This window comes from Sebastes umbrosus, chromosome 7 (genome assembly GCF_015220745.1).
Source record: "Sebastes umbrosus isolate fSebUmb1 chromosome 7, fSebUmb1.pri, whole genome shotgun sequence".
In the NCBI taxonomy this organism is placed as follows: domain Eukaryota; kingdom Metazoa; phylum Chordata; class Actinopteri; order Perciformes; family Sebastidae; genus Sebastes; species Sebastes umbrosus.
The window spans coordinates 15,299,992-15,321,919 of record NC_051275.1 but is presented as its reverse complement, the minus strand read 5'-3'; the positions used below and the strand labels follow the sequence as shown (position 1 = coordinate 15,321,919).

Sequence of the window (21,928 nt, the reverse complement as noted above, 5' to 3'; positions counted from 1 at the left end):
TTAGCTCCCGCCGGTAAAACTGAAACCTTTTCCTAAGAAGCAATGGTCCGAGAAACCTGGACCCACCATCGCAGCGTGACAGATCCGACCTGGGAGAGAGGTGCAAAGATGAATCTGTCTTACTTGTGGCTGGAAGGTGGATGTGTGGATTCTGCGACGCCGGTGTGAAATTCCAGCATCGCCACAGGTACTGAGAGAGACGCCGATCTACCGTACGAGCAAGCGTGTGTGTGCGTCCACAAAGGACGAGCCACTTTGGTTATGTTTGAAAAGACTTTTCCACCCATAAGTTTGGATAGCAGCAACAATGAAGCAAGTGGTCCACTTCTGCTGAGGACTTTGCTTGTTGCCAAGTTTGCAGCATCAAAGAAATAAGACAGACTCTGAGCTAACAGAGAAGTACTGTCTCAGACTGCTGTTGGTCGGCTCCCAGCAGTCCTCTCTTGAGATCAGTTTCCATGTTCAGGCTGCTAGCCTTCTAGCTGAAGTATGGAATTCATACCACAGACCAAAAATATGTCTCACCGTTCCCTGGTTTCCCTCGTCTACGGACCCGGTGGATTTTATCCTTCCTTTCCACTTTACCCCACTCAGTTCTAAGTTTACCTTTTTTTTTCAATTGTTTGTCATTACTCATTCAGGTATTGCCCACTCCGTTTCATAAGTAGGTATGAATTCCTAAATGAATGGTACAATATACATATTTCCTGAAATGACGGTGAAAACAAATGCTGGCTGTATTATTAATTGTTGTTGGTAAATGTTTGATTCATAGACCTTTTGACATCATAGCATATGTAATTAATAATATTAACGGCCCATCAGTACATGATGGCTGACTGATATGACTTCCTGTGACACTGAGCCATCGTTAGTGTTATTATTCCCACCTGTTCTTTTCCTGCTATGAGAAGTAAAAAGGTCTTTGAAGCAAACATTCACCTACAACAATTAAAGAGTGTACTGAATGTTGATCAAAAGTGAATTTGCTAAAAATTAATCATTAGCAACAGAGTTGGAGTGTTTGTAACTAAGGAAGTAGGTATGACTACTGGTATGTACCTAACAATTTTTTCCCTAAATGTGCAATAACAGATTTTTTGGCAACCAGGGGGAAACACTGACATATTATCACCTTTTAATATTGACATGGTGAACGTGTTAGCAAACAGTTACTGATTTACACATCCAGCAGATTTACACATATGGTATTTTAAGCCACCTGTCAAATTTAAAGTGTGCAGTGTGTAGGATTTATCACAATGATTCTTAGTTGCATGCAATTATACACTAAGGAAAACATACTTATTAATATTATATTCCAATTCTGCCAGCAGATCCCCCGAAATGCTATAAACTATGCATTTAAGTCCAATAGTCACTCTCCTTTCAGATCTATTTTGTTCAGGCAGATATATCTGCTAATATTACAGTAGCTTAATGCAGATATATCAATATCGGTGTATATGTTGGCCAATAGCCTAACAAGAACTTGCAGTGCAGTACTTCTTTTAGAAACCGTGTCAAAGGGATCCATATCAAGATTGTTTGTATATGCTATGTGTGTATATTAAAACAATTACTATCTCCCAATATATCGTTATTGGAACTCCTAAATATCAGTATCAACCTAAATAATGTTAATGAGAACTAATCCTCACTGAAAAATAAGGGCTTTTCTGTATAAACTGTATATCTAAGATAAAAACCCCGGTGCACTAGACACATTAAATGCAGAGTCACTGACTTATTGAGTGACTGAACAGATCATTGGTTCCTGGAGTGGTGATGGACGGCCTTGCTGCTGGATGGAAACATGGAGAATATCAAGATAGGAATTTCTGGTTGAACAGAGCATCTATTGTTAAATGTTCCCTGCAGTTTGCGTTAAAGACTATGTTGAGGTTCAGACTGTCTTGGCAGCTGAATCCAGATAAAAAAGTAGAGGTAAATAAATGTGAAAAATCTTGCTTCCAGGAAATTGTGTATACTGTGAGTCCCTTGGAGAAATTGTGGCTTGGGATAATGAGGACAATCTTCTCATCAACAAGTCATTTGATTTTGTGCAGATTTGTTCTGTTTTTCCACAATCTCCGAGGTGGCCAAGGAGTGGCCATACTTTTACCTACCTCATCTAGTGTAAAAACAGGTTTTGTTTATTCATCTCGTGAAATACAGTGTCTCACTTTAACAGCTGAAACCAGAAATTGGGTTATGAGGTATATTATATTTGACCTGGTAAAAACAAAAAGCACACACCTCCCCTTTCAGTAGCTTCTTATAAAACCATATTTTAAATGGTACGTGTTAGACTTCAACTCGTTTCCTTTAAACACCCAAGAGGAAAAGAGCAAATGGGAAAATCACATAAATTCCCATAAATATCCAAGTCAGCGGACGGTAAACTCCATCATTCTCATAACATGAACCGCAAAACCAGAACTGAACAAATAAACTCACCATCCGCAGAGGGCACCTGGTGCGAATGACAAACTGTCTTTTACATTGAAGAGCCATACATCACAATATGTGGTGTTTTTTTATAGACATCACTTAATTAGTTTAATTTGTGTGTGGTTGTCGCCCAGCTCACATATGAAATCAGTCTCTCAAATCATGAAGCGAGTAGCCTGCATTCCAAAGTTTATGGAAGACAATTCCCTCTTTCCCCATATCTGTCTGGGTCATAACACACTGTGTAGACTGGCTCTGAACTTTGGAAAAAATTTGTTTTTTCTGAGATCTCAAAAATTGATTTATTGGAACGTACACACTTGAGGACTAACCACTGACTTCCCCATTAAAATGCAGCTGTTATCATATTGGACGCCACTTTAAATGAATTATTTCCTGTTTAATGATTGTGTTTAAAGCTGTCCTTCATACTCCAGCATCGGGAAGAGACTGTAGGAACGACTCTGGTACAGTATATTTTCTTCCGAATTTTTATCAGAAACCTTTTTATGAATTTTTTTGGTAAAATGAATTTACAAATATAAGTCTCTACCCCATTCCCACACAATGTAGTGGATTTAAAAGTGTAACTCTATTAACTACTACAATTTCATCTCATGGGACACAGAATCGGTTCCTTTATTTAATGTATTTTTTTCTGTTTTTTCTTGTTTTCCTAGTTAATGCAGAATGATATAACCTCAGTACAAGTCGCAGCAGTATTTATGAGGCCTCGCAAAAAGGAAGCTTTAGCCTTATTTTAAATGCGCGTCATTATAGGCGATCCACAATTGGTGCAATTTACTGAGAAATTGGTTCCAGTTGTTGCCCTTAAGGCACAGAGGGAGTATTTGTCTTAATGAACGCCCTTAAAAATGACTTAAGACTGCAGTGGTAAGAGAGCAAACAATGCTAAAGTAAATAGAAGACCATTTCACTAAGGACATTAATTCACCATCATTAATTTAAGTTTTAGTGTTACAGGTCATAGATTTCTATCTTTCCTTAAAATCTAACTTTGGAAACAGGAATTTTAAAATATATGTCACTGTTCCCCCTTTCTGTCTAAACATCCTCCCTTTTCTTTCTGTATAAATTGCAGGAGGGCAGTAAAGTCAGCACTCAATCACAAACAAAAATCAAAGGCTCCCCTGTGGGTCTTGCACATTGAAGAGCTGGTTAAAGAACTATTTTCACAGCTGGAGAGTTGAAACTGTGTGTGTCTGGAAGATTTCTACTACAGCCAGAGCCATAACCTCCTCCTGTAGGGTGAACTGGATAATCCTAATGACCTTCATTACAACAGCATTATAATAGCCTACTAGTATTAACAGCCAGTTCTGTGTATCTTCAACAGTTATGTTTCATATATATGACGCATGTCTAATTTAAACTATTATCAAATAGTACAATAAAACATTAAAAAGACATGAGCCATGTTTTCTTTTTAATGTCATTTTGTCTCCCATACTTCGATAAAGTAGATACTACAAATAGATAAACATATACTGTATTATTACAGATTAGCATAATGTATAACATTACTGTAAATTCTTGTGTACAACACAATAGATTGGTAGTGTGTGTTTTGACCAATGAACTGCACTGCAAATAGACATAAAGAAATCTGCTTTAAATTGTCATGAAAATATAAAAAGTATAATAAAGAAATAGGATGTGACAAAAATACTGTATTGTCCATGCAGATACAGTATGTATCCAGTGTAAAACACGCCTCATATATTTTTTTAACAAATCTATTTTTCACTGCGAAATTCAATGAATTGCTCTCGAAAGACATTTTAATATACTCTGCCTGCTGTCTTTTTCATTTGGTGTCAAGACAAAGCAATGTGTAATGACAGCAACAACTTCTGGCCAATGTCTGAAGCGAATTAAAAGCCTCTTGGGACCCTTTTTTTTCTGTCACACAATTCTTTCTCCCTCTCTGTATGTGCTGTAATAGTATCATTATGTGCGGCCAGGAACGCCTGGTCAGAGAAATCACTTTAAGTTTGACTCTGGCCCTTTTTCGCTCCCATGAGGACCACCCCAAATGAAAACTACCTATGAATTTCCAGACCCCCGGTTCCAAAGTTACAATAACAACTTTCTTGCCCAAGGCTGGGTTTTCCAGTTAAAAAAAAACATGTTTTCCCTATAAAATGTCTGTTTCCTTTCTCTTCTTGTGCTATGTTTATTTTTTTCAATCCACGTTTGTCACTTTTTAAAATAATATTCCACTAGCTGTGATCCTCACAAATCCACATGTGAGAAAACATGCACTGTACCTCGCAGACACAAGAGTGTTCATTTTTACATTCGTATATGCCACCGTCCTCCCTCAGTCTTGTCTTTTTCTCACAATATATGTACATAGGTGACCTTTGAGTCTGTACCCAGGTGGTTCTTGGCCAGGCACTTGTATGTTCCAGAGTCTGAGGCTTTGGGCCTCTGAATGATAAGTGTGCCCTGAGGGTGGAGCAGTTCGCTACCCATGGGCCTGCCCTGTTCTGCCGCTGACAGAACTGAGCGATCGGGCAACTCCCAGGTGATCTCTGGCTTGGGGATCCCAATGGCGGCACAGTTAAGCTGGATAGGTGTCCCGGTTACTACCCTCACACTGGGAGGTGGCCCTGTTGTGATCCGTGGAGGGTAGGCAATGATAATAACGGGGACAGTGAGCACAGCCTCCCCAACATCGCTCCGAGCCCTGCAGATGTAGTTCCCTCGGTCGTGGAGAGTTGTACCCTGAACAACCAAAGTACCGTTCTCTAGTAACTGGTAGCGCCCGAGGACTTGAGGCCGAGTAAGAGTGTGGCCTCCAGGAATGGTCCAGTGGATTCGGGGTCTGGGATTCCCATCAGATAGACAATGAAGGAAGAGAGGTTCTCCTGACACACTGCGTATGATGCCCCTAGGCCTCGTCAGGATGTAAGGCTTCTGCCCCACATCCAAAATGATCAGCTTCTCTATGTAGCCTATGAAGTTCTTGGCACCACAGCGGTATTTCCCAGCATCGTCTTTGCCAGTGTTGTGGATGACTAAAGTCCCATTGTTGGCTAGGTGGTGGCCACCAGTAAACCGTGTTCCATTAGGCAAAGTCCAAGTGATCTCCGGCATTGGGTATCCATCAGCAGAGCAGTTCAGAACTGTGGTTTTCCCAATCCGAGACACGATACGTTCATTGAAGGGGTTCTTGAAGATCGGCCTTCTGAGTTTACTGCTCACCTCCAGCTGCACCACCATTACTGCCTCTCCTCCATCATTCCTTGCCATGCAGATGAACTCGGCGGTATCAGTCGGTCGCACGTTACGAATCTCTAATGTCCCATTATGGTGGACATTAATCCTGCTGCCAAAGTATGGTGCTGGCAGAAAGATGTTATCAGGCATAATCCAAGTGATACTAGGCGTGGGATCACCCTCAGCCTTACAGTTTATTAATTTCCTGGTGTATTTAGCAGCTACATCTTTGATTACAGTCCTGTTCTGCCGGTAGCCATTGATCACTGGTGGATTCCCTTCTAGATCAAGCTTGTAGACTTTTCTGTCTTCTCCAGCGGGGTTTCGAGCCATACAGACATACTCCCCAGCATCAATAAGCTTCACATCCCTGATATCCAAGGAGCCGTTGACGTGCATTAGGTAGCGTTCATTAGATGCCGCAATGACGTCGTTGTTGGGCAGCATCCACAGGATCTTTGGTTTGGGCTCCCCAAGTGCTTCGCAGTCAAAGCGGATGTTCCCCTCTGGCTTCACCCTGGCATACGTCTGGTCGGTTGGACGTATCCTGGGGGCAGCGGTCACCACAGTGATATGTAAATGCATCTCATCCTTGCCCACCTGGTTCTCAGCATAGCAGGTGTAGGCCCCTTCCTCTGACATACCAACCTGGAGAAGCATAACACATTGATGTAAATCTTTTGAAAAGGTTTTTTATGTTTCATGGAGGAAGATGACATGCCATTGCATACCTGGTTTAGGTAGAGAGTTCCATTGTCAAAAAGTGTATAGCGTCGTGCTCGTCCTCCTCCACTGCTGGCGTCAGACTGAAGAGCGCTGTTGACCACTGTACCATCTGGTAGACCCCAGGATATCTCTGGCTTTGGTGCTCCCGAGGCCTTGCAGTCGACCTTAAAGTCATTACCGTAGGGTACCTGCTTCTTTCCATAGAGCTTCGGCTCTATCTTGGCTGGCTTCATTGACACACTGACCTTCATGAGTTGGAGATCATCACCAATTTTGTTCCGTGCCACACAGAGATAGTCTCCAGCATCTTTATCAGTCACAGTGCTAACAATAAGAGTACCATTATCCAGGACCTGGATTCTGCTGCCCATCCTGGAAAAACACATGACAGAAAATTAGAGAGACTATTTAGAGGGAACAGAATCAAGCCTGATCACATATACAGTAAGTAATCACCATTCACTATCTACTAGGTAACTCATATAGCTGTATCTCTTTGTTTGTGTGTTGTTACCAACTAATCTTGAAAAACAATTACCTGATTTTTTGGTCACACATCACAGTCAGCAAACAATTTTTATATTACTGCATTAAAATAAAGGGAAACCATATAAAAGAAAACTCAAATGAGAACATTATGGTTGCAAAGAAAATCTTCAAATGCTTAAAAATTAACACTAACAGCGGAAAACTGAACTATTTGTACCAAACAAACATGCACATAGACTCTCTAGGGAGGTTGAAGAGTCTAAAGATTTTATGAAGTGACCAGTAAACCGAGCCAAGGCCTTGGCAATGAATTGAAAAACACTCATGTTCAGTCATGTATTTCTTAAAAATAACAAGCTTTCAGCATCTTTCCACAGCTGTTTTTTTCTCTTGTTGCATGCATAGAGGGAGGTCATATAAATTGTAAACAGATACAGTATATACCGCAAGCCACTATTCTTCAGGAACCCTCCTGTTTCTCTATTGGTGATCAAAATATGGCCTGTACTATTTATTTTTTAGCAAATATTTCCAGGATCAGCGGTTGACTTTCGTGGTAACACTGAGAATATGCAGTATTTATGGAGATTGTTCTGAAGCCCCAATCTGAACAGTGACTTGATTATTTTGTGCTTTTGGATAACCCAAATATAGGAAACCAAAAACTAGGAAATATGAAAACCTTCGACCAAATGCCAATCCATAGGCTTTTGGTTCTTTGTGCATGAATGGGGACTTGTTACTAAATCCTGAAGTGAAGCACATGCTTCTTTTTGCAAGTTTAGCACGGCCTTAAAACTGTTAAGACATGTTTTATCTGTTTTGTCAAAAATATTAGAAATGTCTGTTTTAGCTTTTCTTCATTGCTGATGGGTTTATTTTTACCTGTGCCACTGGTCCACTACAGCTTTAGACGGCAGCCTCCAGATGACCCTGGGTTTAGGGTATCCTGTAGCTGAACAGTTTAATCTCAGCTGGTCCCCGAAGAACAACACTGTCATGCGCTGGGACGTCTCCACTATTTGAGGTGCCGACTCTCGCCTCTCTACTGTCAGGGTCACCACCCTTCTCTCTGAGCCAGTAGAGCTGGTAGCAATACACTCATATTTGCCGCTGTCTGTTAGAGTCACATCCTCAATGTGGAGGGTTCCATTCCCGTGCACTGATATCCTTGTGTCACTGGCAGGTCTATTAGATTGTACCATTAACCCATCATGGAGGACCCAATGGATAGTCGGCTGAGGGCTGCCTTGGCCGGTGCAGGGTAGCCACAAGTTTTGGCTTACAGCTGCTTTCACTTGCTGTCGTTTCTCCTCCACGATACCTGGTGGAGCTGCCACCACCTGCAGTCGAACTGTAGCAGTATCAGCTCCAGCTGGATTACTGGCGATACATTTGTAATGACCTCTGTCATAAACGGACACCTGCTCAATGACCAGAGTCCCCTCAGCAGATACTGATACCCTTCCTTTCACTGCGTTTTGACCCCTGACCTGGGTTCGGTTGGCCAGGATCCAGGATATCATGGGTGTGGGCCGACCCTCCGCGTTACATTTCATCTCCACAGTGTTACCTGCATGAGACTTTATCTCACGCATTTTTGGCTCCAGGATGCGTGAGGGGTAGGCCACCACAGAGAGGGTGACAATTAATTTATCTGATCCATGATCATTCTCAGCTAGACAGATGTACTGGCCACGGTCCTTGATGTTTGCATTCTGGATAGACAGCGTGCCATTGCTCAACACCTCAAACTTGCCCATCTTCCCCTTAACGGTAATGGTGCTTCCTGAAGGAGAGAGAAAGAGAATTTATTCTAAGAAACATTCAACTTAAAAACATGCTAAAACATTATTTACAACATTACTGACGCAAATACGGATTCAAATGAACTTAAAAAGAAACAAATCCACTGTAGTGTTAGGGGGCTTTCACAAGCCACAGTCTGTTTGGCTTGTCTGAATCAGAGTTTGGTTTGTGTTCAATTTAGTCTGATTCGGTTTCATAGTGCGCACATTTTAAGCGGACCAAATTAAAAAAAATCAATTTGCTGAGGGATGTGTACAAAGGAGCAGGGCCATTTTTTTTATCACTTTGAACCCTTAAATGATTTACTGTGCGCACGTATCCCTTCTCCTTCAGTTTATCTCATATGACTTTATAAACGTCACTATTTTTGTGGACTTTATTTAGCATATTTTGAATGTTCTCTTCGGCCCAGATGTCAAGCAAATACCAGATTTCTGCAGAAGTCCATATAAGTCTTCTCCCACTCATGTTAGCCTGTCATTTACCTGTGTCCATCTCAACAAATGCCTGCGTTTTGGGTCACTTCCTGCAATTGGGTTGGATTACGTTCTCACTGTAATCGAACCACACAAGGAAACGGTCTGAGACCACCTCTCGCAAACGGTCTCGGACAGGTTGTTTTGGTTTGCAGTCACAACTGCCTAAACAAACTGCACCATGGGTTGAACCGCACCAGAGTTAGATTAAACTGGACTAAATCTTGGCTTGTGAAAGCGCCCTTCCTTTAAGTTACTTCTTAAAATGCACTTCCTTCCCTATTGTGATTTGTATATACTTATTTACCATTTGTATTGTTTTTTATGTTCGTTTTGCTGTTTTCTCATTCAAGAATGCAGTTTTTCCCGTGGTTTTTAAAAGATGTTAAACCCTACACCTGAACCTTTTCTACGTATTTTGTTTTTCTAAATGATAACAATGAATTAAATAGTTTTTTTACCTGTGGTTGAGGAGAAGCGCTTCCAGGTTATAGCTGGCTGAGGGATTCCAACAGCCTCACATGGCAGGAAAGCGTCTGAGTTGGATAACACGGTGAAGCTGGCTGCATTGCCCCCAACTATCTTAGGCTTGCTTGTCATGACCTTTGTAGTGGGTTCAAAGCCAGCAATATTGTCATTTGTAGCGTCATTGCCAGTGACTTGATCATAAACACTAGAGATGGCATTGTGTGTGTCTATGTTGTTGTAGGGGGTGTTGGTGTATTCCTGTTCACTCCTTACTGGTGGCCTATGAGTGGCGTGATTAGCGTTCCTCTGCGTTGGCGGTCTGATGTTGCTGTGGACTTTGGTCCGAGCTGTTGTGTAAGGCACTTTTGTGGTAACTGGCATGAATGTGGTGGTGGTGGTGAATGTGGTTGAAGGAATCAAAGGTGTCTTGGTTGTAGTATAGGCTGGTAAACTGCTAGATGTGCTCCAGTCAAATTCCTCATACAAGTCAGTGGAAACGACTACTGGAGTTCTGTCCTCATTCCTAGATGGTGTGTAAAGGTGCTTGTAGAGTGAAACAGTCCGCTGTGGTAGTGTGGTTGTCTCCGTAGTTGTAGTTAAAGCCTCAATTGTGGTAGTAGGGTGTATTTTAGCAATTGCAGGTTTCTTGAAGGGTCTCCTGCCCCTAAAGGGCCTCTTTCTACGCCCTTGCCGTCCTCTTGTCCCACCTTGCCTCTGTCTGGTTACAAACCAACTATCAGGTAGTCCCCCAGACCCAGATGATGAGGCTTCATCAGGATTTTCAATTGAAGGCGGTTTGACAGTTGGTGGGGAAGGTAGAGTCTGTGATTCTGGTGGTGTTTCAGCAGTGGGGGCAGACTTGGAGTAATATGGTGTGCTGGTAGTAGTCAGATGGTGAAAGCTGGGTCGCAGTGTTGTGAACTTGAAATCTGCAGAGGATGAATCTCCATAGTCATCATCTGATGAGCCCTCTTTAGTCCCCGTGTGTCTGGATGGGGACAGAGTCTCAGGTTCAGAAAGTGAGGTTGCGGTGGTGGTGGGCATAGCAGCAGGGGTGGCGGTTGGGGTGGCTGTTCTAGTTTCAGCTGTAGTTGAGGTTTTTTGGGTGATGGATGGCTTCCTGAGCCTGCCAAGTATCTTTTCCCTCTCTTTGCCTCCAAACAGCCTGTTCCATGGAATTCTTCCACGAATAACCTTCGAGGCGGTTGTAGTAGTGGTCGTGGTGGACATTGACGGTTCTTTATTTGTGGTCAAAAGGGGATCAATCGTAGGATCAAACTCCGGGGCATCAGCAGAGGTTATGTAGCCACTGGAAACCTCTTGTCTAGACTCAGTATGGGTGAAGGGGGCATTTGAAGTAATGTAATAGTTTGTGGTAGAGGCTGCAGGTTTTTGTGTAGCGGCAGGTCTCTCTGTTCTGTGTAAAGATGAACTGGAGGAAGCTGTTGGTGTGACCACCTGCAGATCCGTGGTTGCTGTCTTCCTTTTGTCTTTATCCCAGTCACAGTCTGAGGGGAAAAATAAAGAAAAAAAGGAAACATAGATATGCAAAATACCACACACTAAACAATGATGCAAAAATAAAACAATTTGCTTACCTGTGGTTAGTTCAACTCTATAAGGCACCGTGGCATTCCCTTCCTTCTTCGATGAGGGCTGTTTCAGTTTATTAATGAAGGACTGTATGTCAGTGATCCTGTTGGGTTTAATGATTCTCCTGCGGCCTTGGAAGGTCCTCCTACGCCCCCCTCCTCTGCTGTTCTTGTTTGGGATGATTTGGATTTGCTGCCGGGAGATGATAGTGGATCCTGCGGGCAGACGGGGGGATTTGATGGTTTGGGTAGTGTGGAAGGTTATCTCATCTTGCTGTCTTTCCGTGGTGGTGACGGCTGTGAACGTTGTCCGGCTTTCTGGGTCTGTGGACGTGTGAACGACTAGCTCGACTGGGCCTGGGCCGTCCCTCATTGGGGTGACATGAGGGTCTGTGGTGAATGATAGCCATCCCCCGGTGGATGTCTCTGGCTCTGCGGGATGTTCTCCTGAGAACTGGAGCTGAGTTTCTTGTGACGTGTCTGTCACAGTAAGTTGGAGAGTGACCGGGCGCCTGTTTGGCTTGGTAGTTCTGTCCAGGGCATAAAAATCAGTGGTCTCATCAAAACTAGAAAAGCCTGCATTGGGTGAAATTGTGTGATATGGTGTTGCTGCATCACTTTGACTTTCCCTCCTTTCTGTTGGATGTTGTGTGAATGTAGACTTGATTGGTGTAGAATCTGACTGCATATATGACTCTGTTGTTGGTATGTCATGATTGCTGACTGTGGTTTCCATTGTTGCTACATTACTACCCTGACCTGTCTGAGTGGTGGTTAGTCTACCTTTCTGAGGATTGTCTGTGGTTGATTTGACTATTCTTGGCACAATGATGAGGTGATCTTCACTATGAGCCTCATCAGAGCCGATTTCACCATCACCAGAAAGACCAGTGTTTGAGTCTTCATATTTTACCCCCTCTTTCTCTGTGCCAGTCTTTATTCTTGACCCACCTTGAGCCTTTTTCATAAATTCAGCAAATTGCCGTGGGTCCACTTTCCTGGAAGCTTTATCAAACACCCTACTACTCCAGATGCGTCTGTTGCTGTTTTTCCCCCTCCTTCTCTGTCCCAGTCTACCTCCACCACCTCCTCTATCCTGTGACCTGAGTCTGGGGTAAGGTCGATCTGAGGTTTTGGTCCTGGATTCTTGACTGGTTTTGTCAGAGGGACTGGAAGAGGGGATCTCATTGAGGGTGTTTTCAGTCAAGCTAGGGTCAACCTTGTCCTCTGTTTCTACCCCTGAGCCCTCATTGTCCAAAACTGTCACCTTTTCAGATGTTTCTCCAATCACTGTCACCTGCGACACGAGCAGATCAGCTCCCAGGTGATTAGAAACCAAACACCTGTAAAATCCTCTGTCCCTCGCTGTAAGACCCTGAATCAGTAAGGTTCCATTCTCGTACACGTTCCTGTTCCCGTGAGACTTGTCCAGCACTGAGTGATCAGGGAGAACCCACTGGACCGAGGCCTCAGGACTCCCTGAGGAGCTACAGTCAAGAACCAGATTTCCACCCAGTGGCCGTGAGAGTTGGACGCCGTTGACCTCAGCTTCTTCCACATCCGGGGACAGAATCGTCACTCGAAAGACGAGGACATCTGCATCCAGGTAGTTTGTGGCGATGCACCGGTAGAGGCCGGTGTCTGAAGCATCTGCACCCCGTAGAGTGAGCTTCCCGTCAGCTGTGATTATGATCCTCCTGTCCTCACTGGAATAAGGAGCTCTGACCTTACTTCCATCTGGTAAAATCCACTCCAACAAAGGCTTTGGCTCACCCTGGATTTGACAGCTCAATTGCGCCACACCACCTACGTAAAAAAAAGAAAAAATGATTACAGTAATTGTCATCAGTAGATTTTCATGCATCAGTTTAATTATAGGTACATTAGACTGAAGTGAAGATCAAATCAGCAATTATGTATTAATCTCTAACCTGTAATTACAGCGTGCTCAGTCTTGGTTTGATTATCTCGCTTGATCATGGTCCAGGAATAGCGGTCCCTCTTAGGTGATGTATTTTCCACACGTAGGTTGACTGCAGACTGGTACTTAATGTGCAGAGTGGAGAAAGTGGTAGAAGTGCGGTCCAGCTGGAAGCTCACCTCTCCCTGCATCAGCCATGCAGGGGAGGCTTTAATGTCAGTTTCAATGTTTGTGTGAATTCCTTCCTCTGCCTCCTTTGTTTTTATCTGACTATACCTGTACACCATTTCTGGGCTTCTGGCCAGCATTACGCCTCTCTCAAGTGTCATGGGAGAATCACTGTAGGTGGCCAGGATCTGCCACAGCTGCTGTATGTGTTCATGGTCAGTGTTACACACCAAATATGTAATTATGCCAGCGGTAAGCACAGTGACATTGTTTCCCTCCTCGGCCTCCTCCAAGGTTTGTGTCAGGTTCTCGAAAGCAGAGGGCCTCTGGACAGTGCAGGATAGGCTGGCATCATTGTGAAACTGGTCGGTCAGGTTCATTTGTATGGAGCCCAATGGGGCAATGAAGTCTTTGGCGGAAACTGGAGTAAAGTCCCCCTCATCAAGGCTGATGTTTTTCTGCTTTAGATGAGGTTGGATCCAGGGTTTGGTGCAAGTGAAGCCATCACCGGGGAGGAGGGATAGAGGTCTGTTGTGGTGAGGGGCAGGATTTTCACAAACAGGACACAGCTGGCCTCTCGGATATCTCCTGTCTCGCTTGCATTTCAGCACACCTGGAAACATTTAAATCGAGTGATGATGCGTTTAGTTGTTCGCATGTAAGAAAAGATCATTTACAGTTTCCCCACTATGGGCCTGCCAAACCAAAACTGATCTAGTTTTACTTTAGCCAAGTCATAAATGGTGTAACTAGTGTTCCTCTGACGCTTTAGTGTTTTCTGTAGCCCTCATGATGAGAAGATGTCATGATTTCTGCCTCCAGTGATGTCTCTCTGCAAAGATTTATATGTTTCCCTTGGATATGCCTTTCTAGCTTTGGATACAATTCCATCCACGAAAAGCATTCCACTTTAAGTGTGAGAAGAATAACCTATTAAACAGATGTATCTTATGGTACATGTTCACAGGCTCTGTCTTTTCCACGCTTCTCATTCATTGTCTATGAAAACAGTCATGCAATGCATTCTGAAAGCGTAGCGGTGCGTTTCAAGAGATGGGGCGTCACGTTGGCCGCTTCTCCTTTGCATAAAGTTGACGTAAAGGGTACTTTATGCAAACGACGTGACTCGCCACCTCTGAAAACTCCCGAGAAACTTTTAAACTAAGTGTTGCCGATCTAAAATAAAGACAGATTCAGCAACTGCATGGCTTATTTCTCACATAAAATGTTTTCAGAAACACATTTCGGTGAACTATTTTTGTGATATACGAGAAGAAAGTTTCCAAATGAGCCACCATGTTGGTTCTGGTTTGAAAGCTGGGAGCAGCAGCTCACAAGGGAAAGTGTTCTTCCAATCAGGTGCAGAGTGCCTTGGGTCTAGTGATAGCCCATCAAGCGTCCAATACTAGAAAGCCAGGTGATCCCTCGCAATAAAAAAACGCCCCTGTGAACATGTACCATTAAAGCTGCTAGTAAATGTAGCTACACCTCTATAAATGCTTTCAGACTGCTCCAAAGCAAACACACACTCCTCACCTGTGTTCCTCTGTGCCCACCCAGAGAACCACTTCATACGACAATCACACGTCCACGGGTTGCCATGAAGGAAGAGGTTCTCTAACTGGCTGCAGCCTGAGAAGATATCTTCGGGCAGAGTGGTGAGGAGGTTTTCCGACAGGTGAATGTTTCTCACGGAGGACACTTTGAACACCTGGCTGTGTCTCAGTGTGATGAATGTGTCTGGGTGGAGCTGCTGGAGGCGGTTCCCCTCCAGATGGACCAACTGCAGTTTGGTCAGGCCGTAGAAAGCATCCGGGCTGATGAAGTCAATGTGGTTGTGGTCCATGTGGAGTCTCAGCAGACTATCCAGGCCTTTGAATGTCTCTTTCTTGATTTCCTTTACTTTATTAAAAGACATCTTCAGGACCTGTGAGAACGTGATTGAAAATTTGGAGATGTTTATCAAAAAGAATGTTGACTTACGACTATTATATTAACACCCAACAGCACATTATTGAGAGATACATTGAAATGTTGTCTAGACAGCAGAAAATGTGTTTATTTAGTCTGGAAAAGTGCAAGCAATAATTTATTTGAGAGCATACTTAATACAAAATAAATACAAGTGGAATACAATCCACTATGAAAGCCGCATAATAATGCTCTCTTTGTGAAGCTTGGTGTTTTTTGTGAAGTCTGTGCCAGAGAGGAGTTAAATCAGCTCTACAATTTCTGTGGTCTGAAGCTTGTGGTGCTGATGTACTGGACTACATAATACTGTACTGATATTTTGATTATTTTGGAAGTAACATTGTATATTCATGATGTTTGTGTCTCATCATGTACAAGGACTACACCATAGGATACTGGCAGGTTTTTCACACTACTGTATGCTTTTGATGTACAGCGAACTTGTATTCCAATATTACAAGAAAGGCTGTAATCTGTTCACAAGAGACTGACAAACACGTGATTATACCTGTAAGGACTTGAGGTCTTGGAAGGCTCTGTCGTCAATACTGTGGATGGCGTTGCTATGCAGCATCAACAACTCTATGTTCTCAAGTCCTGAAAGATCGTTTTCTCTCAAGGCAGTTATACTGTTGTACCTAAAAGCAGAGAAATGAAAAACAGACTTCAGCTTATCATCTCAAATGTATCAATATATTACTATTTTATGGACATTAATGAACAATGAAAATAGTCTAATTTTAAGCCCTGCACACCCATGTGTTTTGTATTACTTTTCCAGATTAGACCTCTGCTCAGGTTGAAGATGAGAGAGTTATGTTGGTACAGGAAGGATGATATTATGGTAATGCATGTTCTTACAAGAAGTATTAACGAGTTTAAGCTGACCTGCCTTGACAGGTGAAAAATGTTTGGGTGATGTCAATATAAGCTGAGGTAGGTGAGACTGGAGCAAATATGATTCAAAAAATGTATTTTTCTAAAACGGTTGCTATATTCTAACAGCAGTGCAGGTAATCTGAAAAAAATCATGTGCCCCTGTGTCCTCCGGTGTCATCCGGTACTCCTAATGACATCTGCAAGATTTCACAGACCGAGGAAAACAACCAATCAGAGCCGAGCTGGAGCCTGCCATCCTTGAGCAGCTGTCAGTCTTTCGTGAACTCCGATCAAACGGTCAAACTAGGCAGCGCTGATTAAATATGAGTCAATTTTCTGTAACTGTAATGCTTATTTCTCGCCTCAAATGTTTTCAGAAACATCTTGTAGTGTACTGTTTAGCTGTAAAATGAGAAAGTTTGTGACCCGGCAGCCATGTTGAGATCAGTTGAGGAAATACCAAGCACCGCCCACCAGCCGGAGCAAACTTTCTCATTTTACAGCTAAACAGTACACTACAAGATGTTTCTAAAACACTTTATAAGAGAAATAGACATTACAGTAACAAAATATTGATTCATATTTGATCAGCGCTGCCTGTTTTGACCTTTGATCGGATTTCGCGAGTGATTGACAGCTGCCTCCTTTGAATAAACCGCCAATAGGAACTCTCTCTCTCTGAAATGACCTGTGATTGGCCAAAGTCTTCTGTCACGGGCAAGAGTTTTTAAAGACTGAAAACAGAGTCATGAGGAGGTGCAGAAGTCTAGTTTTCTCTCAGAATTACAATATGCTGAAAGGTTGCCCATTGATGCCAAAAATATTCTATTGTATATACTGTATATATATATATATATAAAACTGAATGTATTTTTTTTTTACTACCAACCAGTGATGTTATAGCTTTGTTAGTTTAAACTCTGAAAATGCAGTAGCTAACAGTTTCTTTGTAATATTATTCCTGTTTATACAGTCAGTGGTTTAAATCAATCAATGCAATTATCGTTTGTCTTCCCCCAGAGAGTATCTGCAGTTCTCCAAGCTGTCAAAAGCCGGAGAGAAAGCGAAAGCTCACCCGAGGTTAATTCTTTCCACAGCTGGCTGGATGTGGTCAGGTACTGCGGTCAGGTATCTGAAGGTGCAGTGCACTTCAGTGGGAACGTGGCAGACGCATGATTTGGGGCAGTCACCGCTCGTCGGCTGCACAGCAGCCAAGAACAACAGAGTCTTCAGCAGCCACCTCCTCAGGTATGAGGTGCTGCAGCCACACACACTCATTGTGCACGGACAAGAGGGGCTAGACTTTATCCTGAACCATTAATGAAACCCACCTGGAAAGAGAAGCACAGAGTTAAAGAGAACTTACTTCAAATATCACTACCAATGATTAGATAAATACATAGATAGATAGATAGATAGATAGATAGATATACAGAGAAAGACAGATAGATAGGCAGATAGATAGGCAGATAGATAGATAGATAGATAGATAGATAGACAGAGAAAGACAGACAGACAGATAGATAGATAGATAGATAGATAGATAGATAGATAGATAGAAAGATAGATGATAGATAGATAGATAGATAGATAGATAGATAGAAAGATAGATGATAGATAGATAGATAGATAGATAGATAGATTATTTTTTTCTAAAAATTTCCATCATGTCACACTCAACCGTTTCCAGTTTGTATTCCTATTTAGTTTTAATAAATTAATTTATATATTATTATTTATAGGTAAAGAGGAGGTATTTTGAGCAAGAGCACACATAGTTAGAATAGTAATAAAGTCATAAAAAACATAAACATGTCACATGCAAAATCTTATGCAAAGAAACATAAACATTCTCTGTCTAGGCTTTATACAATTGTAATATCAGGAAAAAAAAAAAAGAAATGTGAATCACCTACGGTTTCCTTCACCGCACTTAAACCGCTGTAGAAAACAGAACTGCTGCACTTGTAGTAAAGTCAATCCCAATGTCAATCCAATGAAAGAGTAAAAGGTCCTCATTCACTTTCAGTAGTTGTCCAGTGTGATTCTTCAGATGAGTGCACTGTGTGTGAGCCGCAGAGGGACGGGAGTCATTTCTGTGTGAGCTCCTGCAGCTGAGAGCACACATGGTCTCCTCCGCCCCCCTGTACTCTGCTGTAATGTAATCCTAGAGTAACTACTGCAACCTGGAAAAACTCTGCTGGAAATACCCCACATCTGATAAACACCTTCCAGACTTCCTCAACTGAATTGCTCGGGACAATATTAATTGCAATAATATGTGATTTATGGAATGTGATTAGGTTTTGGAAGTAGGTCACCAAATTGTTTTCCACAGAAGCACTTTGAAGAATTGAAATGCTTCCCTGATGTGATTTATTAGATGTAGCCCCTGAATTGATTTATGATCGACTTTGGCTCTCTATCATAATAATATGCATGATTAAAATTGGACATGGTATAACATAACATGTGTGTGACATGTGCCCCGAGATTGTCTACGCCACAAAACTCTTTGTGTCAGATGAAAGCACCGTTCAGTCATGATGGTCAAGGACAAAATGTGTAACTGATTAGCTCAATAAGCATTTTACTTTCTTCTTCCCCACAAAAATGGGACATTTAAATCCCTTTGTTTGTATTTGAGTGTTCCGCTTATGATAAAAACCACAAAACAACCATTGTTCCAGGCATGTGGGGGCCAGTTTCTTTTGTTTTTGTCTCTATCCAAAATCCAATGATTTTGACTAGTTTGTTGAAATTCAAGAGTCCCTCTGTGCCCACAAATCAGCATATTTAGAGGTGAAGACTTTTCCTTCAAATGCTACTAGTGTTAGTGTTAGTGGTACAACTGTATCAGATATGTTAGAGGACAAGTCTGTCTTTTTTTTTACTTTTAGGTCCAAGACTTTTAAGTTAAATTGTATAAATAATGGTGAATTCACAGCTAAAAAAGTGAAACAAAAACATGTGTTAGACGTAAATTCTTTTGATATTGTGTCATGTAGCACCCTGAAGTCCTAAATGTATAGGTACAATTTTAAAATTAGAACAACTGACTGACCTCCAGGTTAAAGTCTGCGTGTCGTCTATTTGCGGGTGACTCACTGTGGCTGTCGCCAGCGACGTTTCTGAGTCATTCGCTTGTAAACAGTTTTTAAATCATACAATGTGTGTTTCTGGCCTCCAAATACTACGTTCCTTCACACAAAGCTGCTGGGTCACCACATCCCGCATCCACACCATAAAACATCAACAAACACACACACGCTTTGGACACTAATGCATGCACACAGAGAATCACAACCACACACACACACAGACACAGTTGCACATACAGTATATGCACATCTGTAGAGTTGTGATTATTATATCTTTAGTAACACAGAGGATTGTTAATGACTACAGTATGTCCCTTCAGTCATATTCAAACCACAGTGCAATAAGCAAAGAGATCTGAACTTCATTCCAAATGTGTTGGTGGACTAATAATGTGCATGGAATGAGGGTTTACGGGGATCCCTTTCATCACTTACTCCAAGTCACTGGCTTGTTTACTTGAACATCTGGACAACACACCAACACATGTGGACAACAACACCTTTTCTCTTCTCTTCTCTTCTCTTCTCTTCTCTTCTCTTCCTCGCTGACACCTAAATCAGATGTTTTGCTTCGATATGTTGTGTTTCTCACCCAGAAACCAAGAAGTATAATTGGTTCGCTCTAGCTGTTGTTACTCTTAAAGCAGCAGTAGGTAGGTTCACTGGCGAACTCCAATCAAACGGTCAAACTAGGCAGCACTGATCAAATATGAATCAATATTCTGTAATACCTATTTCTTGTCTCAAAACGAGAAAGTTTGCGACCCAGCAGCCATGTTGAGATCAGCTGAGGAAATACCAAGCACCGCCTACCTGCCGGAGCAAACTTTCTCATTTTGCAGCTAAACAGTACACTACAAGATGTTTCTGTTAACATTTGAGGTCAGACATAGGCATTACAGTTACAGAATATTAATTAATATTTTATCAGCGCGGCCTAGTTTGACTGTTTGATCGGAGTTTGCGAGTGATTGACAGCTGCCTCCGTTGAATGAACAGCTAATAGGAACGCTCTCTCTCTGAAATGACCCGTGATTGGCCCAAGTCTCCCGTCACGGGCTAGTTTTTTTAAAGTCTGAAAACAGAGCCATGAGGAGGTGCAGACGTCTAGTTTTCTCTCAGAGCACTTGAATAACAATATGCTGAAAGGTTATTATGGAATTTCTTCCCAATGATGCCAAAAACATTCTGCCTACTGCAGGTTTAATGAAGAGTAATGCTTCAGTCACCTTAAGACATTCTCTTAAGTGTGTTACACTTAATTTACCAACTGTGATGAAAGAGGAATATTAATTCTATATTGTCAGAGGCTCATTGACAGCCACACATGTGATTCACTAACTTTCATAACAATTGATGTTTCTGATGATTCTCTATTCTCCTCTCCGAGATAATCTTAATACAAACAAGACTTAATTCAATTATGCAGGATTTCACGCTTGTTACTAAATCCCAATCAAAGTGGATTTGTTCTGCTAATAGAGCGTACATTTTCTCCTTGGGAGGCACATAATAGAGTTAATTACGTCTTGTCATTATTATAACGGTAGAGTTAAACCTCTTCTTAAAGATGGCAGACTGACAGTGTCAAGAGGCTCAGAGGGTTGAGGAGATGATGGGGCGGACGTGGCTGGCAACAGGTTTTGTGTGTGTGTGTGTTTTTGCATATGTGGCAAGTACAAAATGATTTGTTTGTTTGTGATTCTGCTGATCACAAAGTTGAATCTGGTCCATCTTCTTTCTTGCCAAGGAAACTGTTTCCCTTTGGCTTTAATTTACTCCAGATGATGAGTACTACAAGGGCAGCTGTATTATTCTCCAAGCTACAATACTTAAATAGTTCAGGAGGTAAAATTGGGATTCCTGATGGGTTTTAAATGACTTTGATTCTGCAGAATGTTGTTTATTCCACATGTCTGCATACACAGTTTATCCCCTCACTGACTGGCTGATGACGGGAAATGATAAAGTAATACTCTCTACTCTCAGTGTGGGCTAAAGGGCGTGTGGAGGAATGGGTCGGCTGTTAAAAGTCACAGCTAGCTGGTAGGCTCTGAGGAATCTGTAGACACATACAGCATTGGCCTCAGCTCCTCACACTCACTACGCGGTTATGACTGGGGGCCCACCTCTGTGGGAGGTGAATGACAGGAATAGTGTGGTTTGGAAAAAATATCACCTTACATGAGACGCTCTTTCAACATCTTTGGCATGTTTTCCCTCATGTGTGGAATTCTCTCTTAAAAATTCAGCACATTTTATGTTCTGTTTCTTTCTTTCACATATATTAAAGAGACTGTATTAAAGTTTTTACACCTATAAACATTTTTTAATCATTTTTTATTGCCAATAAGTGAACAGGTTGTAATTGGGCTGTCAATCAATTAAAATATTTAATCGTGATTAATTAATTCGCAATTAATGACAAATAAATCACAAATTTTGTATCTGTTCAAAATGTACCTTAAAGGCAGATTTGTCAAATATTTAATACTCAACAACATGGGAGTGGACAAATATGCTTGCTTTATGCAAATGTATATATATATTTATTATTGGAAATCAATTAACAATATAAAACAATGACAAATATTGTCCAGAAACCTTCACAGGTACTGCATTTAGCGT

The 21,928-nt window shown here is 41.9% G+C and overlaps 1 protein-coding gene across 1 annotated transcript; it reads right to left on the bottom strand.

The window, feature by feature from the left end:
* Positions 1 to 3,893: 3,893 nt before the first annotated feature.
* Positions 3,894 to 17,524, bottom strand: igsf10 (immunoglobulin superfamily, member 10). The gene is made up of 9 exons (XM_037774312.1): positions 17,275 to 17,524; positions 15,829 to 15,958; positions 14,886 to 15,276; positions 13,192 to 13,962; positions 11,267 to 13,066; positions 9,662 to 11,176; positions 7,801 to 8,704; positions 6,432 to 6,798; positions 3,894 to 6,348 (listed from the first exon to the last, which is right to left on the bottom strand). Exons 1-9 carry the CDS (start codon positions 17,475 to 17,477, stop codon positions 4,816 to 4,818), a joined length of 7,614 nt encoding a protein of 2,537 aa, XP_037630240.1. The 5' UTR covers positions 17,478 to 17,524; the 3' UTR covers positions 3,894 to 4,815.
* Positions 17,525 to 21,928: the final 4,404 nt, after the last annotated feature.